The sequence below is a fragment of the Lates calcarifer genome, linkage group LG2 (assembly GCF_001640805.2).
Source record: "Lates calcarifer isolate ASB-BC8 linkage group LG2, TLL_Latcal_v3, whole genome shotgun sequence".
Lineage (NCBI taxonomy): Eukaryota > Metazoa > Chordata > Actinopteri > Centropomidae > Lates > Lates calcarifer.
This window is the reverse complement of record NC_066834.1, coordinates 29,167,400-29,185,041: the sequence shown is the minus strand read 5'-3', so window position 1 is coordinate 29,185,041 and position 17,642 is coordinate 29,167,400. Positions and strand designations below refer to the sequence as shown.

The 17,642-nt window shown below is 40.4% G+C and overlaps 2 protein-coding genes across 5 annotated transcripts; one reads left to right on the top strand and one right to left on the bottom strand.

Moving 5' to 3' along the window:
* Positions 1 to 827: 827 nt before the first annotated feature.
* On the top strand, positions 828 to 11,044 carry ccpg1 (cell cycle progression 1). Of its 4 annotated transcripts, none has more exons than XM_018667959.2 (11): positions 828 to 975; positions 2,403 to 2,492; positions 3,593 to 3,710; positions 4,372 to 4,457; positions 4,564 to 4,759; positions 4,908 to 5,000; positions 6,338 to 6,682; positions 7,099 to 7,214; positions 7,741 to 7,860; positions 8,096 to 9,405; positions 10,083 to 11,044. In XM_018667959.2, exons 2-11 carry the CDS (start codon positions 2,433 to 2,435, stop codon positions 10,273 to 10,275), a joined length of 2,637 nt encoding a protein of 878 aa, XP_018523475.1. In that variant the 5' UTR covers positions 828 to 975; positions 2,403 to 2,432; the 3' UTR covers positions 10,276 to 11,044. The 4 variants fall into 4 exon arrangements, with proteins under 4 accessions (XP_018523475.1, XP_050934050.1, XP_018523476.1 ...); XM_051078093.1 differs by having other exon boundaries at positions 4,905 to 5,000; XM_051078104.1 differs by lacking the exon at positions 828 to 975 and adding an exon at positions 1,661 to 1,679 and having other exon boundaries at positions 4,905 to 5,000.
* Positions 10,929 to 17,375, bottom strand: pigb (phosphatidylinositol glycan anchor biosynthesis, class B). Its single transcript, XM_018667961.2, has 12 exons — positions 16,938 to 17,375; positions 16,246 to 16,375; positions 14,900 to 15,017; positions 14,695 to 14,799; positions 14,386 to 14,516; positions 14,143 to 14,283; positions 14,006 to 14,057; positions 13,717 to 13,928; positions 12,791 to 12,855; positions 12,473 to 12,692; positions 11,223 to 11,400; positions 10,929 to 11,123 (listed from the first exon to the last, which is right to left on the bottom strand). The coding sequence occupies exons 1-12, from the start codon at positions 17,047 to 17,049 to the stop codon at positions 11,010 to 11,012; spliced, it is 1,578 nt and encodes a 525-aa protein (XP_018523477.1). The 5' UTR covers positions 17,050 to 17,375; the 3' UTR covers positions 10,929 to 11,009.
* Positions 17,376 to 17,642: the final 267 nt, after the last annotated feature.

Sequence of the window (17,642 nt, the reverse complement as noted above, 5' to 3'; positions counted from 1 at the left end):
CGTTTCAACAGAGATTTCATCGAGCTCTGAAATCATTCTCAGATATGACTGCTGTCTGTGACACACGAGCTGTTGCCTTCAGTGTGTGAAAAACTGGATGTGATCACATTAGTCCCAGTATTACCAGAATTTATACCCACATGCTACCAGTCACCTATTATGCTTTCTAAATCATTCATAGTAGAATAGTATGATAATAGATATACTCACTTGATAATGGATGAAAATATTATTTTCAATAGGATGAAAAATATGAAATAAAACTATATATTTTGCAATGAAAAACTTAAAACTTATGATATTAGAGAACAATTGTGTTTTCATGTTTGTTAGAGTAAATGATTTGACTTTATACTTGTGTGTTTTAAAGTGGAAAATTGATTTTTGATAAAATACAAGAGAATAGTGCATCATTTCAGACATATATATTAGGAAGGCTAAAATAATATATCTCCAGTAAAAGGCTGTAAACTAAAGTGGGCTGGTCTGAGCTATGAAAAGAAAAATCCCCCCAAAAAACATGACGACCACGTGTTTCCTGATAGACACTTCAACTTTTCAAAATTAGCCCATGTTTGTTTTTCTTAACACCCCTGCTGATGCTACAACACAGTACAGAATACATCGGTGAGTTTGGCTTGCTGTATTTTTCGCTTCGTTATTGCTGTGGGCGGTCTGCTTTGTCACGCTTCCTTGTTTATGTTTTTTTTCGCAGCCGCAAGATTTGTTTCCACACGGTTTACTCCACCCTCGCTGAGCCTGTTTTGCCACTGTGCTGGCCCATGGGAAATGTAGTTTAAACAGTTCGGTGCGGGTATTGTGCTGTGTGTCCTAATGCACCATTCTAAAACGACATTTCCCGGCTACAGTTGGCTTTGCGGTAATGTTAACGGATAACCTGGCTTGGGGTATACTGCAACAACTGTGGAGCTGGTTGCAAGCAACAGCTACCTCGTCGTTGGGCACAAAGCACCGGTGGGTTGAATTATTTTTTAGCTTTTTAAAACTACTGATTGTAAATAGCAGCTGAAGATAATGGACGTTGTCGATACGGTTCTAATTATATGTTCCGACGATGCTCAAAGAGGTGACGTTAACGACCAGCCTGTTAAGTTAGTTAACTATCTGAAACCCAACTGTTAGATGTCGTCATTTAATGTGGACAGACGACGGTCATGTTGGGTACAGCTCACAGCCGCGCGTATCTCTGTTGTCGAAGCAATTGTTGGGTGTTTTCAGTCAGGCCGCAGCAGCTGACGTCTTCTGTTCGCTATCACTGTGGTCTGTCCCCGCTAGAGGACGCTCTTCCCCCTGTTTGTTGGTTGGTTTGTGTTTCTATTGTACGTAAGAGTTTACAGAAGTTGATAACTGATGAGGGTGGGAATGAGTTGAGCGAAGTACGAAACTGGACAGAGCACCATGCCGGCGTCCATAACAGTGGTGATAAATTATTGAAATCAATTAAATAGATTTCTTTATCCTACAGCACTCAGGTGTGACGTGGTCTGCCGCGTTTCTGTCCGTTTGTTGGACTTTTCCCATAAAAAACAAACAATGCATTGTTTCCAGGGCTTTCCACGGGACTTTCCGCTTCTCCATACCTGTAGTGAACAGTTACAGGCTGATGGCATCAGACCTGCTGGATACAGGTGTTAGTGTTATTATTGTTCCCAATAGAGGTGGGTGATACGGATAAAAAGTGATATAGTCAGTGCAGTTTCTAATAAATCTATATGATTTTTCTCTGCTGTATTTGATACCTGACATGACAAGGTACTTCATCAGCCTTCTAATCTAATAATGATATAAAGCTGCCCTGCTCATTGATTTGCTACATTGCCTACATGATACCATAAGGATGAATACTGTGGTATAAACATTTATATTGTCTTATGTTAAACATTATAATATCATCCCAAGTATGACAACACACCAAGGGACAAGTCTGAGTTTCTGCTTCCCATGTCTCTGTTTCATTACATTAATACATTTTCTCTTAAATTACATCGCTCAACACAAGCATATACATGTACTGCTCATGCTAATAATACAAATTTTGACTTTATCATGTAAAACTTTAGTGAGACAAAGCTGACACTGTTAAAAGCCAATGGAAGATATGAATTTGAAGAATTGCATCTGTGTGGATGTGTACAGATAATTCCTAAAACATTGTTTTAAATCAAACTAGATTACTGAATTTAATGACTTGAATATATATATATATATATATATATATATATATATATTTATATATTTATAATATAATTATAAATTAAATATTTGACTGCTTAAATTGATGACTTCTTGTACACATAATGTACAAACTTATCTTAGACTTATCTTTTTTCACTGCATCATATTGTGCTGTTGATAGTATTTAATGTCTTTATCCCTTTTAGATCCCTTTTTATTGCTGACAACTGCCAGAAATGTCAGAGACGTCAAGTGATGCAGAATCGTCTTGTGGCTGGACCATTATTAGTAATGAGGTATAAATAATTTCACTGTATTCCTAATCACAGGTATTTCAATTTTATTATTACTGTTGTTACATAGGTTTTGACATTTTCAAGGTAATAGCGAGGAGAGGAGGGTTTGTCATCAGTATCACATTTTATCAAAACACACAAGTTGATCACAACTCTCATTAAATTGTTGAACATTTTTTACTTCTTTATTGGAGATTGATTTCATATGAGAATATGGGCTGACCTTTATGATACTGAATAGAGGTAAACATGGGGCTTTTCTGTGTGGAGTTTGCATGTTCTCCCTGTGTCTGTGTGGGTTCTCTCTGGGTTCTCCAGCTTCCTCCCACAGTCCAAACACATGCAGGTTAACTGGTGACTCTAAATTACCCATAGATGTGAATGCGAGTGTGAATGGTTGTTTATATATATGTTGGCCCTGTGATGGACTGACGATCCGTACAGGGTGCCCCCGTCTTTTGCCCCATGTCAGCTGGGATAGGCTCCAGTTCCCCCGCGACCCTTAATGGATAAGCGGTATAGATAATGAATGGATGAATACTTTTTAGACATGGCACTCTGATGTGGCTGTAACTGGCTCTAACTGGCTTCACCATATTAAGAAAAAAATCCTCACAAAGGGAAAAGCAACAACTCCCTAAAATAAACTGCAGCAACTCGTGTGCAAAAATACACTTTATCATTGAAATCCAAGCTGGGGTTTTTGTAGTTTAAGAGTGATTTTGCACACAAGTTATACATGTGAAATAAAAAATAACAAACTGGGGTTGTGAGACCAGTTTTGCTTATAAACTGTTGCTGTTGTTATTTTTTTGGTTTTAACTTTCACCTTTAGCTACTTACTGTGATTTCACTCAATGATTCAGTTTCTGAGATTCCATTTCAAACACATTTGACTATTTAGTTATTTTTACTGTATATTAATGTTTTCTTTGTATCTGCACCAGAAATACTTCTTTAATTTTCAGTTCTTTGTTCAGTGTTGAAAACCCAATAAAACAGTTGTATATTTGGTAAATTGTGTGGCAGTAGAGCAGTCACCAGTTGTACAACAGTGCAACACCATGCCCAGTTCTAATATTCGCTCTCTTTGTTTACAGGGTTCAGATATCGAGACGTTGGGATCGGAGGCTGCAGTTGAATATGGAGCTGAGCTGTTAGAGCACCCTCCAGTGGAGGAAGCAGAGCTGCAGGACACACAGGCCTCTGCACCTGGTGGTAAACATCATCATGCAGATTTAATGATCTTAATTATGTTTATTAGAGTGACATCATAAGAATAATGATGCATGTGTTTCCATTTAGAGAGGAAAATAGGAGATTGACAAGTGTGAATTCAGCTTAGCAAAAGTAGTGTTGACATCTAAAAGTCACACAATAGCTTTTTACTAATCTTTAAAACTCATTTTAAACAGTGTTTTTTACAATTCACCAGTTTCACATTGTACTTTAATTGCGTTCATTGTGCTGTTTATCCTTGGAAAAACATTTGTTTTGAAAACCAATATTACTTATAATTAGATCTGAATGAGTCAATCAGAGGATACAATACAGACAATACATTTGCAATTATCTGATCTCAACTGGCTAATTAATTTTTGTTTAATTAATTTTTTAAAGAACAGCTGGTTAAGTGCTGTTATTTAGTTTTGCATGACATTAAAGTGTATTTTCTGACATTTTATGGACCAGCCAATTAAACCAATTAATCAAGAAAGTAATCAACAGATAAACAATGGTGAAAATTCTTGCATTGTAGCTCTAACTGTGAATATATTTGTCATTTTAATTTTCACTGCATGATCTAATATTTGTGATGTTGTTGTCATAGCAACCCAAACTCTGACATTCATCATAAATCATACTTATTATATTTCAGCTGGTCGTGTTGAAAAGAGAGGAGCTGATTCACTTGACGACACACTGGGAGAACGAGCCATAGATGAGACACTGTGTGCCTCAAAGGTGAGACCTGAAAATAAAATGACCCTGCAATTAAAAAAAAACAAAAAAAAACAGAGCCATGTTGCTGCTGCTCTCTGTACCAAACGTGTCAACACATCCTCTACAGGCTGGAGACAGCGCTGCGGGGAAAGAGCATGTGACTCTGTTGTCCTCCAGCGATCACTCCGACATCGTGACTCTGGGGGACTTGAAGGAGGATGAGCAAGCAGACGTGGAAGAGGTGGCGGCGGCAGCAGCCAATGAGGAGCTTTACCTCGGCATGTCCTGCAGCAGCCAGTATGCCTTCACTGCTGCAGAGACTGGTACGACACACTCACACCTGTCCTCATGTCATCTTTAGCAAAGTGATTCCATTTCCTCTCACGGCCAAACAATCAACACTGATATTGAATTCGACACATCAACACAGAATATTTCTTCCTCTGCCTGTTTTCTACGTCGCCAAAGCAGGTTCGATGATGAGTCACTGGAAACTTCCACAGAGTTTGGTGGATTTAGGCCACCACCTGAGAAGTCAGCTCACTGGAAGGCACTCTTTTGCAGGTGGTCTGGTTTGAAACTGGAGTGAATCTGATATGAGGCTAAGCTTGCTCAGATGCACAGAACTAATCCTGATGCTGACAAGAACACTCATGCTGTTTAATGTTGTGAGCCAGCTGTGCTTCTTTTAAAGCATGATCAACCACGAAAAAAAAAGATCAAGTGTAGTGTCTGTCAGTTTCTCCACCAGTGTGCATGTGTGTGTCTTTGTAGGCCTGGCGCCCTAAGTAAAGAAATGTATTTAATTTACAGAATTATATAAACATTATATAATGTTGAAGCCCCAATAGCTGCAGAATTGTGAGCAGATAAAATGTTGTTGTACACTCAGTTTTACAGCTGTTTGATTTTTGTGTGCACAAGCAAAGTAAATTCAGAGGATTTAGGAGCTCTGTCATGTCTTCATTTCCATTTTTAATTAATATTTCTACATTTTGTTTTAGCTGTACTGCGTTTAAGGGAATAGTTCCACACTTTGGGAAATAGGCTCATCATGAAGCCTGTCACATAAAACTGGATAAAGCCTCGGAGCTTTCTGCCTGTTTGTGCCAAAGAAAGGTTTGAAGCTTTGGGGCTTCAAACGCAGCAAGTGCAGTGATATCAGGTGGTTTGTAGCAGCCCCTCAAAGACTGCAGCTGAATCACTACAACACCTTGACACCACAATTATTTTAGATTATTTTAGTAGAGCCGCTGCTCCTTCACGTTGAAAGGAGCCAGTTGAGGTGGTTTGGGCATCTGGTTAGGATCCCTCCTGGGTGGCTTCCTTTGGAGGTTTTCCGGGCACGCCCAACTGGGAGGAGACCCCAGGGTAGACCCAGAACGCGCTGGAGAGACTATATAAGTCATCTGGCCTGGGAACACCTTGGAATCCCCCAGGAAGAGCTGGAAAACGTTGCCAGGGAGATGGGTGTCTGGTATGCCCTGCTTAGCCTGTTGCCACCGCGACCTGACTCTGGATAAGCAGAAGAGACTGACTGACTGACTGACTATGTGCAGTAAAAGTTCAGGAAGCCTGAATGTTCTCATTAAATTTGCTGCATTAAATATAAATGTTATTAGGCATGTGCCCTACATAGCAATGGTGCAAGGTATTTCCCAAAATGTTGAACTATTCCTCTAATGCATCCAAAAATATTTTATGAACACAAATAGATCAAGAATTTGTAACAGTGTTATTCAGCATTTACTGAATCAGTTAATCTGAATAATATTTGTTATCTGTATGATTAACATCACTCGTGTCTGCTTTATCAGCGTGTTATCTCTGTACACACCCCTTTTTAAAATGTCATTTTCTTCCATCTTATAATCACTGAAAACGTGTGTATTTTGCTGTAGTTTTCCCGGTGCAGCAGCCGACAGTGACAAACTCCAGCAGCAGTGAGGATGAGGCAGGACGAAGCACCAGCACTGTTGTACGAAGACGAAGGGTGAGGAAGAATACCACGAGCATAGTGACAGAGCCTGAGGAGGAGGAGGCGCTGGAGTCTGGTCCCAGTGAGGAGGAGGAGGAGGAGGAGGAGGAGGAGGAGGAGCACCAGCAGCAGAAGGAGGAGCAGGCTGAAGTTAGACCGGCTGCTGCTCAGGATGTCCAAATGCAAGGCCAGGGCAGCAGCATCCTCAACAAGTGTATCCTGCTCGCCCTCGTCATAGCCATCAGCATGGGCTTCGGTCACTTCTATGGTAAGAACTTCTTACTGCCTCTTAGTTATCATCAGTTAAAGATTAGGACCCTCTGTCTGACAGATATTATGTTGTGCTTAGGTTTTTCTCAGTACTGAAGTGGCTTCCTTCCAGAAATAATTGACACAGATTTGTAGAAGCATTGCACTGATTGTCCATCAGTCAGTCATCCCACTGCAGCATTAGAAATGTAGAAACACACTTCTCCTCAGCTTGGGTTTAAGAGCAGGTACAAGATATTTCTCAACGGTTCTTATCAGTGTTTGTGGTTTCATACCTGTCCCACATAAGTTCCTCATAAATGCTGCAGATCACTGACTGCTGCTTCATCACGTGTAGACTTGCCCCAACAATGCTGTCTAATGTTACGTGTAGATGTTTAATATGTAAATCACCTGTTGTGTTACAAATCCTAGGCACAGTCCAGATTCAAGAAAGACAGAAGATTGTGGAGAAAATCAGAGTGAATGAGCTTGATGGAGTGAGAGATCTGCTTCAACAGCATGTTCAAGAACAAGCTCTGACAAACCAGGTCAGTAACAACACAGGTCACTGTAATAAACTCATTTGTGGCAGAACATACACAACAATGATCATTAACTCATTCTGTGCAGTGCTTCTGACTTCTGTCCCAACTTTCATGCATAACACTTATTTTTTATTTACTTAACATATGTTTACTTTATTCTTGCAACCCGATACAACAGTCTTAATAATAAATCAATAATCAATCCCACCTCTTTTGTGTAAATATTGATTGTTGATGTCGTGTCAAAGAGATGTTGGTTCAACTCTGGTTATTCTTGAGGCTGTAATTGTGAGATGATTATTAGAGCTTACTCACTAATATTTAGAAATAACTTTAAATATTATATAGTTACCTCAAAGTCTTAAAATCTACAACACATGAAGAACAAAAGCTGCTGTCTCTGCTTCACCTTCTTACTCAGATGCTGAGTGAATATTTTGATCACTCTCAACATTCATGACCCATGTAACCAGGACTTAAATGGACCATAACATTTTTTTTTTTTTGTCCTTTTCTCACTTGGGTTCAGAGGGGAGACTTTGGCCTGAAAGACCTGGATGAGCAAAAAGTCATTTCACTGCTAACAGAGGTGATTGAGAAGATAAAGAAAGAGAACCAGGATATCAGCATCAAACAGGCTCACATTCAGGTAACTTGGAAGTCCAGGTACTGCTTTTGTAACAATTCAAAATGAATGCAAATGAACAAGAAGGAAATGTTGTAAGGAACAAGTCAAAGCTGAAGCGAAAAAAAATCAATGTTTTCTTCTTGTGTTTTGTTTTACTGTTGTTGTTTTACTGATCATCCTCAGTAATCATGACACATGAAATCACCTCTTGGAAAAGCCTAAACTTTCTCTCTTGCTCACTCTTTTGCTCATTAAGGCCCAGAGAGATGACCTGGAAATGTTGTTGAAACAGAAAACCGAGGAGAGGACTAACATCGCAACTCAGCAGCAGAGGCTGACGGCTGAAAACCAGCGGCTGAAAAGCTCGCTGCAGCGTGAAGAGAAGTCCTTATCCACCTTACAGGAGGAGCTGAGACACCTGCGCTCGAAGATCCGAGATCTGGAAGCGATGGGAGCTGGAGCCGACTCGCTGCTGTCAGAAAACCAGAGGCTGAAAGAGCAGCTGGAGGAGGAGAGGCAGCTGATCAGAAACTTCCATGCCCAGAGGGAAGACTTAATGGCTGAAGCGCAGACGCTGAGGAAGAAGTTTGACAAGGAGAGGAAGGTCACAGATGAGCTGAGGAGAGAGCTGAATCGTCTGAGAAGTCGCATCCCTGGAGCCGGAAAGGAGGCTGGCTCCGAATCAGTAGAGCTACAGTCACGTCTGATGGAGCTGGAGAAGAGACTGAGCTTCGAACAACAGCGCTCCGACCTGTGGGAGAGGCTGTACGTGGAAACCAAAGAAGAGAGAGCCAAAGGAGACACAGAGTCCAAAGTGAAAAAAACAAAACAGGGCATGGCAGGGAAAGTGAAAGAGACATTTGATGCTGTGAAAAACTCCACCAAGGAGTTTGTCCACCACCACAAAGAGCAGATAAAGAAAGCAAAGGAGGCTGTGAAGGAGAACCTGAGGAAGTTTTCAGATTCTGTCAAATCGACTTTTCGACACTTCAAGGACTCAGCCTCGACCTTCATCAACAAGGCCAGAGGCTTTTATAGCAAGAGATGTAATGAGAAAGACACAAAAGACTCATGGCAGCAGAGATCCCACAGGCCTCATCACAGACACTCGCACAGATATGACGACTCCTTCCAGAGCGACCACAACACTCGAAAATCAGGGTATAAAGTTCATGAAGATCGAGGTCAGAACAGCCACAAAGCCAACTTGAAAGGCTGCTCCGGGGTTTTCGACTGCGCCTACCAGGAGTCCATGAGCCTCTTCAACAAAGCCATGGAGCCGATCAGAGCGGACGAGTTTTACCAGCTGCTGCAGAGCTACCTGCAGCAGGAGGTCGACCACTTCCACCACTGGAAAGAGCTGGAAATGTTCATCAACAACTTCTTCCACAACGGAGTCTTCATCCACGACCAGATGCTGTTCACAGACTTTGTCAGCGGCGTGGAGGACTATCTGGTGGACATGCACGAGTATCACGGGCTCGACGACGACGTGTTCGGAGATCTCGACGACTACGTCTACAGGCACTTCTTCGGAGAGGCCTATACAAAAAGCTACGGCCCAAGGTAAGTCTCCTGTGGCCGTGACAACTAGTCCTCCTAAATTAGGCTAAAAGTACCCTGCTGACTTTCTTCTTCAGACCTTTCCACGTTTACTGAGGAATAGAAAGAACAGGATAGGATTCTTTTTCTTCTCACAGCCCATAACTTCAGTTAATCTGCTAATGTGGGAAAAGTGAGTTCTCTCAATGTCTACAGTAACAGGTTGACGAGTGACCAATACACATGAACACAATGAGCAAGACAGACTCTGTATACAGATAGATACAATTAAATATGATTCTGTGATGAATCAAAGTTTTACCAGGTTATGTATCAATTCCATAGGATCAATTCCCATGAAATCCATTGTACATTTTAGTGTGCAGCTGAAGTTGAGATATTGCATTCTCATCAGTGCTATAAATTGTATGTGTACAGTGTTCAAAAAAGTTGTGCAAGTCATTTAATGGTTTGTTTTGATCCTTAGTAACCCACCTGCTGTCAAAACAAAGGTATATTCTGAGTGTGGGCAGGCCTCTGAACCAAACACTTGAATTACTGAATTACTATTAAACCAGAATATCAGGAGTCCTAAAGTCAGGACTGACATACTCCCCCTGTTCTCATCCAGAATTCATGGTCCAGTTTGTGCAGCATGATTAACAGTAATGTTCATGTCATTTGTGTTATGAATCACACAGCGGGCCGTTTGAAAGACCCGACACAGACTCGAAGGAGGAGTCGCGGTCGAAGCATCAACAGCGCAAGCAGCATAGAGCCAGATCTCGACCACACAGCGAACCCAAGTGGAGCAGATCAGGAAGAAACACAGACAGACACATGGCTGACGTCAAAATAGAACTGGGTCCGATGCCGTTTGATCCCAAATACTGAAGATATCTCACACAGTTTAATATTATAGTTGCAAATTCTGTTTTGGGTTGTTTAGATGCAAAGTCTCTTTTTTTGTAAGTTTGCACATTGCTAACTTTTTAAAGCTACTGAACGTCCTGGAGCTGTTGTGTGTTCAGTGAAGTGATAGTAATGAGGTTTGAATGAAAGATGTTGTGTATCTGACGTCATCCGCACATTTGTAACAGAAGAGAGATGAGTTTATTTAACATTTTACAAATGTTAAACACTTAAGATTTCCTGCTGAAACACCACTGATTCTCATCTTCAACCACAGCACTTTTGTTTAAAAATACTTAGCATAAAATATTAATTGTGAACCCGACTATTGTGCTATGTAAAACAAAAATGAAAAAAAAAAAAAGACATGCCACATTTTGGATGTTTCCATGTACAGCCATATAGTTGTTTTAATTTGCTGCTACAAAGACAGGTTTTGTGTGATGTCGGTGTAACTTGCTTTCAGAGCTAAAAAGCTGTTTAACATTCCAACTTGAGCTTGATTAGAACTGGACCTGTCACTTTTATTTTACTTTTACACAAGTTGGAAAAAATGACTGGAAAAATAATTTCACACCAAATTAAAAAATATATTCCACACATCTGGCAAATGATATTTCAAAAATCACAATGTCTGAGTTTAAAATATTTATTTCAGGATCAAATCATATGACATTCTCAGTAGGTAAAGTTAATTGCCTTTGTTCCAGTGTTTGTCAGTGCCTTTCATAAATAAAGATGCTTCCTCCAACTCTTCCCTCAGGAAAGTGAGTGTGAAATATCTCTGCTGTCCTCACAAAGTTATTCCCTCGCAAAAACACGGAGATTTCCTACAACAACAACAACGCATAAAGTTAGGCAACTGTGAAGTTCCAACATTTGCACACATACCTGCATAAATAAATAAATATCATTAGTGGTGATCTTACCTCTTCCAAAACATCAAACAAAACCATGTGAGTGGGCAGAGAGGATTTGTATGGAAATGAAGTCCTGAGCCAGTGGAGAGGGTCGCTGTAGAAACTGTCTGCTTCATCAACGTAACCCTCCTCTCCGAGGTCTGGAGGACACTCGAGGAACTTCATCTTTATCTGACAGTGGATGTGGCTACAAGGAGAGAGAACCATTAATACAGCATGTCATGTATATACACAAACAACACATATCTCAAACACAATGAGAAATGTGAATGTTCCTTCACATTTCGTGGATGGTGATCAGTTGTACCTCCCTGATGTCGTGTAAAGAATGTGATCCAAAAATACTGTTTTTGATCACTACAGAAAACAGGAGTGACAAAACTCCAGTCCTACAGAGTAAAAAATTACTAACATTCACAAATCCAAGTTAAGAGATGGAAAACGTTATATGCACCTTTAAATGATTTTTACAATATAGTTAAGAGGGGAAATGAGGACTGATGATGAAATACTTAAAGAGCATTTTAAAACAGTTTCTCCTCTATGAATGTGATGAAGCTGCTCAGTGATCTGTTCTTGACATTTTCCAACAATCTTCATCCTTTTTTGTCTGTATCCATTGAAATTTTACCAAATTTAAATACATAGAGTGATTAGTGCATGGCTTTTAGTCTGTACTTTTTCAGTGCAGACTAAATTGTGTGTGTAGAACAAAGAAGTAAAAACTATCAGATGTAAAAAGTTGAAATCAGATGTTCGCTCAGATTCTCACTTATTCTTTGATCAGAAATTTCCTTATCTAAAATGTTACATATTTTATTTCCTGTTCAGACATAATTTGCTAGAGGAAGAAAAGTGTTTTGCTAAAAAAAAAATTAATCTAAAATTAGTATCAATATTTCAGTATTGGTAACAAAACTTAAAACGGTGTCATGCTGTCACCACTACTGATCATTTTAAAAACAGATTTAGTAACACGTTTAACATTACACATTTAACACAGGTTATTTATATGTCTTGCTTTTATATTGTCACAGTTTTAGTTTCTTTATGCTTGAGCTTCGGGGAAGGTCCACTTTTATATGTCATCTTTCCAGTATTTCATTTGGAACATTTAGAATAATCATTAATGAAAAAAGTGTAGCAGAAGCTTTTATCTCAATAACAAAGTCTGGGTAAGAGTTATGGCTGAGCAGCTTCTCCTTTCTTTGACAATTGATCATGCAGCTCATGTCTCACAGGTGTGGAGGTGTGTGTACCTGTAGTAGGGTGTGGAGTGGCAGGGCATGAGGAAGAGGACGTCTGGCTGCAGAGGCGTGGAGACGCTGCTGGTTTCACAGAGCGTCTGGAGGTGGCTCATGACGTCCAGAGTGCCTCGCTGATGGATCAGGCCGGTGTACAGAGCTGCAACCAGGTTGGTCGCTAACAAGGCCAACGCTGCAGCTCGGCGCCACGCTTTCAGGTTAGCAACAGAAATCCCTGAGGTAGGAACAGAGAAAAAAGAAACACATACGATTAAAACACACATCTGACTGTTATTCCACATACATTTACTGAACATGAAGGCAGGAACTTACCACAGAAGACCATACAGAAAGGCAGCACAGGATAGATGAATCTGAACTCCTTATGAGGAAGAAAACTGAAACACGGAAAACAAAAACTGTCAAGTTTGTCTGCTGAGCACAAAACATCAGGAACGACCAGGACCAGCATTCATCAAACTGCTAAATCAAAGGCTCCCTGTGTAGTTTCTGACTGCTGGTAGTGTTACAGAGCAATATTTGTGTCCCAGGTTTGTTTGTTGTGCAGATGTCACACATTCCTGCCAGTGGTTTCACACTGCTCCACTGACTGATGCTGAGGAAACACAGCAATGGACCAACAAGGCAGTGAAGTTAACATGGATGGAAATAATACAGGCTTCTAAATCAAAAAAAAATCTGTGTTTTAAGGGGAAGGATACTGTTTGACCCTGAAGGCAACACAAAGTGTGTTTGAGTGAGTACCGGTGAATGTGAACAAACACTCACTTTGTTTACAAGAAAACTCCACAGGGCACTTTTATATTCACTTTTACTCTACACACAAACCTAAGAATAAAAGGCTATTTATGACTTTGGAATTAGCTTAAAAATGCTCTCTTTAATTTAGATCCTAGAAGAACACAAGCAGCTTCTCAGAAATGTTTGTGAACTGTACTGTACTGGACTGTATGTATTATCAGTCATGATGAATCATCTCTTTTCTGAATCTGCACGAGTGATTCAGAACAGACAAACACACATTTCATAGGATGTTACACCAACAACTATATCACTCCTGTTAGATTGTTATTTCATGTGTTTATAGCCACTGGAGTTAGTAAATATTTCAAACATATGACAATGATGGAAAATGGAGCAGCTGTAGAGTAAATCCTTGTCTCTGACTGACTCTTTAGAGCACTCTGAGGTGTCATTTAATAAATTCAGGCTCATGAACGTGAACACAAACGTTTCACCTGTAAACCACGACGGTCCAGACGACCGCCACCAACAGGATTTTGTATCTCTTGAAGGCGATGGTGCATCCATGAAGAAAGAAGGGAAGATGAGGACCGATCACCACAGCAAAACCCTGGGTGAAGTACCAGTGCCAGGGGTGAGAGCCGTAGAAATCAGCGACGCCGTGAAGGACGTTAAACTTCAGGAAGTTGAACTGCACCATGGTCCACTGGCAGCAGAGAGAGCGACTGTTACATAGTGTGACTTTATAAGCAGCGGTCAGTGGATGCGTTTTAAATGTTTTACCTTTTCATAGAAAAGACAGTCGATCACTGTTGAAGTCACAACAGCCAAAGTCCTGGAAATGAGGAAAAAGCAATTATACAGTGAAGAAAAGACGTGAAAAAAGCAGTTTAGGTGGATGTGAGATTAAAAATACAAACCCTATAGGAATGTAGTTGTGAGTGATGAGTCTCAGTTTGTTATCCTCCTGCCAGAAATGGTACATTAACAGAGGAAACCAGACAATCAGCGCGGTCGGACGAACGACGACAGCCAAGGCAACGAGGAGCAAATATTTTTTGCTGGAAAAAAAAACAAACACCAACAATGTGTCAGTGAGTAACCTACGGTGGAGATTAGAGTAAAATAAAAATGAGAAATTGAAGGTCTTAACAAGCAAAGACCTGCTGTGTGTTGTGGAGCCAGACAGGGGAAAGTAAAAAAGAGCCAGACAGGTGAGAGTGGTCTCCATGCTGTTGGTCAGAGTCCTGGTGCAGCAGAACCACGTGAACCACGAGCACAGGTGGCAGAAGAACTACAGGTCAACACAAGAAGAGTCAAATGAGACGTCTGTGTGAGACCAACTAAAATAAGTCTTAAACTCTTAAGAAGAAAACAACAAACAAACATTCTCAAAGTACAGAGTAATCATGTTTGGTACATTTCAATTCATATTCATTAATAACACAGTATAAAAAAACAAAGTGCTTTACCGTCCATTTCGCAACATCAGCACTTTCCAGCGTTCGGATGAGGAAGAAGAATTTTACATCAGCGAACGCAGCCAGGAGCGCTTGAAGTATTCGTGGAAGCCACTTCTGCAGAGCCAGTCAGACAAGGTGTAGTGAAACATTACGACTGCATGAAATTCATTTGGTCAAAAACAAGTTTCCTGAACAGTGAGATATGTGAACCTACCAGGAGGTGGACTGAGTCCAAGTTTATCAAGTGTAATATCTTGTATATGGAGGCAAAGAAGAGTGGGAAGGAGAATCCTCTTAGTCCTTCCTTCCATTCCCAGGTCAGATACCCATAAGTCAGACTGTTAAGGCTGTTAACAGCACAACAATACAACAGGAGCAAAATCATCATAGTCGTGACAAAAAACCTCTGCACTGAAAGCATCAAAACCAATCTTTTTGTCCATACAGCAGGCCACCAGTCTAACATGTTTCTTTACATGTGAACTCCTTTTTTCTCGTCCACACACTCAGAGCAGTTTATGAAAGGAAATTAAAAGGATGGAAGAATATGTCATCTCCAGCTGAAAAGGTAAATGACTTGTGTTAACTGACTCTGGTCTTCTTATCATAGTTATCTGTTTTAGTCTGGTTTCATCAGACTTTGTTTTTCTATTTGTAACTTTTTACACTCACATCTTGGCCAGGTCTCATCTTGAGAGTAAAAAGAAAAACAGTGTGAAGAGAATCCATTCAAGAGTGAAACCATTAAGAGGTCAGTGAATGCAACAGGTCATTACAGTTCGGAGTACTTGCAGTTTGGAAGCATCTGAACTGTGAATAAAAACTGTAAATTATCTGGTTGCTGCACACTAATACAAACACATCACTTTGGACTCTGGTACTTTTAATGAACAATTTGTTAAAAATGTACAACATGAGTGTTAGTGTGGCCTTCACTTGAGGTTGGATTGCAAACTGGACAAAGCAGAGGAAACGCCCTTGGTTCTCTGTGTCAGTTGGTTTTTTGTGTTGTGATTATTAGCAGATTTGTTTGGGAATTAGTAACATTCTCAAGGAAATTTAAATCGAACGCAGCTGGACTTAGTTGTAGTCTGGGAAGACGTTTCACCTCTCATCCAAGAGGCTTCATCAGTTCCTGAACGCATCTGACCAGGCTGGGTCTCCACACCAAATTTGACTCTAGAAACGTCTTCCTAGACAAGTCCAGTTGCATTTGATTTAAATTTCCTTGAGATAACTGTGACCTGGATGAATGAGAATATCCACAGGCTTAATTAGTAACATTAATGTACAATGTTTGACTGAGTCCTGCATTGTAAAGCAATCACATGGTCTTGTTTGGTGTTGAGGAAAAACTTCAGTCCAGTCCCTTCATTACTTTCTTAATACTGTCCTGATATGTTTCATTCTGTGTTTAATTAAACTAACTAACACAAGAAACACGTCAGTTCAGGCAGTAAGGAGCAGGTTTCTGTGTCTCTGAAAAAGAATGAAGCTGCCACCTATAGCAGCTCAGACACTCTCACAGGTGATGAACTGAGTTTTCTCCCAAAAGGATATTTGAAGACCATGCGATGGGAAACCTCCAGAGACTGCCAGTACTCATCGGGGACGAAGCTGGTCTGAACCAGGAAGCAGTTGACGAGTCTGAACGCCACAGAAAACACAGCAACTCTGGCTCTCAGCACATCTGTGAAGTTCAAGGATAAAAATCACTTTTATTTTATTATTATGAACCTGATTACTTTCCACCATCACAGCACAAAACTAGAGATGCACTGTTTGTTTGGTCACCATTATCATGATCACTGTGTACTAGTATTCAGATCTTTTAGCAATACTCCATTACATAGGAAAAAAATCCTGCATTCAAAGAGAGAATGAGTACGTTTAGAGTCTTGGGTGATTACTTCATAACCTTCTAATAATTACACCAAGCATTATCATTATGGGTTAATTCTCACAATCTTCAGATTCAATTAAAATTCATATTCACACACTGGTAGTCTAATTTCTAACATCATGTTGTAAGCTCACCGTGCATTGTGTTTTGTGTGCAAAATCCTAATTTGTAAAGTAAGTGTGACTGTAGCTGTCGACAAAAGAAGTGCAGTAAAAAGTTCAGAAAAACACAGGAAGTGGAGTAAAGTATGAACTGGCATTAAATGGAAACACTCAAGTAAAATAAAAGTGTCTCCGGGTTATATAGTGTTACAGTAAATGAAGTCAGTGTGTCACAACAACAGTCTCACCGTTGTTCAGGGGACTTTCATCTTCCTTGGAGTACAGCTGGGATTTTCTCTTCCTCAATTTCACATCTTCGCCTTTGTTCACAAGCTTCAGACGGGGTCGGATGTTCTCCATCAGGACATTTTGTCTTCAGGCCCGTGTGGACAATCCGCTGCCAGCATAGCGCACCTGCGGGATGTAAGTCAGGTGAGTTCAGAGGCTGAGTGAACTCACACAGTCCATTTTAAACATGACGGGATTAACGGAAGATATCCGCTGCTGGTCCGCTGATGCAGGTGAACTACCTGCACAGTCCTTCTGTTTATTTAACTGGCAGTATTAAACTTTAATATCTTCTATTAAACCACAATAAATTCATATAAACGTCGAGAGAGCAAATGCTGACCCGAGGGTCAGTTCTGTTGCGCTTCCGCACTTAAACTAACTTCCGGTAAAAGGCTGTTTCCCGACTTCAAAGTAAAAGCTCGACACTACGAACTGTTGTTTGCGTTTTGTTTCTTTTTTTGGGCGGATTGCAATACCAACTTTAAGGTGCACACCGCCACCCAATGTAGCGGAGTATGTAGAACAGGATATGGTTGACATTAGTCTATAATGATACACAGATAATGACGAATACCTGCTTCTTAGTTATGAGCTTCAGGAACATTTGGGCAGCTATGGAGAGGACAATAAGACAATAAGCAAGACACTGAAAGAGAAGCAAA

What these genes read in the sequence shown, in the direction of transcription:
- ccpg1 (XM_051078093.1), top strand. Translation starts at nt 2,433, where the DNA reads ATGTCAGAGACGTCAAGTGATGCAGAATCGTCTTGTGGCTGGACCATT. An exon ending in TCAAACAGGCTCACATTCAG is followed by an intron (nt 7,861 to 8,095) that starts GTAACTTGGAAG and finishes TTGCTCATTAAG; the next exon opens with GCCCAGAGAGATGACCTGGA. An exon ending in ACAAAAAGCTACGGCCCAAG is followed by an intron (nt 9,406 to 10,082) that starts GTAAGTCTCCTG and finishes TGAATCACACAG; the next exon opens with CGGGCCGTTTGAAAGACCCG.
- pigb (XM_018667961.2), bottom strand. Translation starts at nt 17,049, where the DNA reads ATGGAGAACATCCGACCCCGTCTGAAGCTTGTGAACAAAGGCGAAGAT. An exon ending in ACTGTCTTTTCTATGAAAAG is followed by an intron (nt 13,929 to 14,005) that starts GTAAAACATTTA and finishes CTCTGCTGCCAG; the next exon opens with TGGACCATGGTGCAGTTCAA. An exon ending in CACTCCACACCCTACTACAG is followed by an intron (nt 11,401 to 12,472) that starts GTACACACACCT and finishes CTCTCCTTGTAG; the next exon opens with CCACATCCACTGTCAGATAA.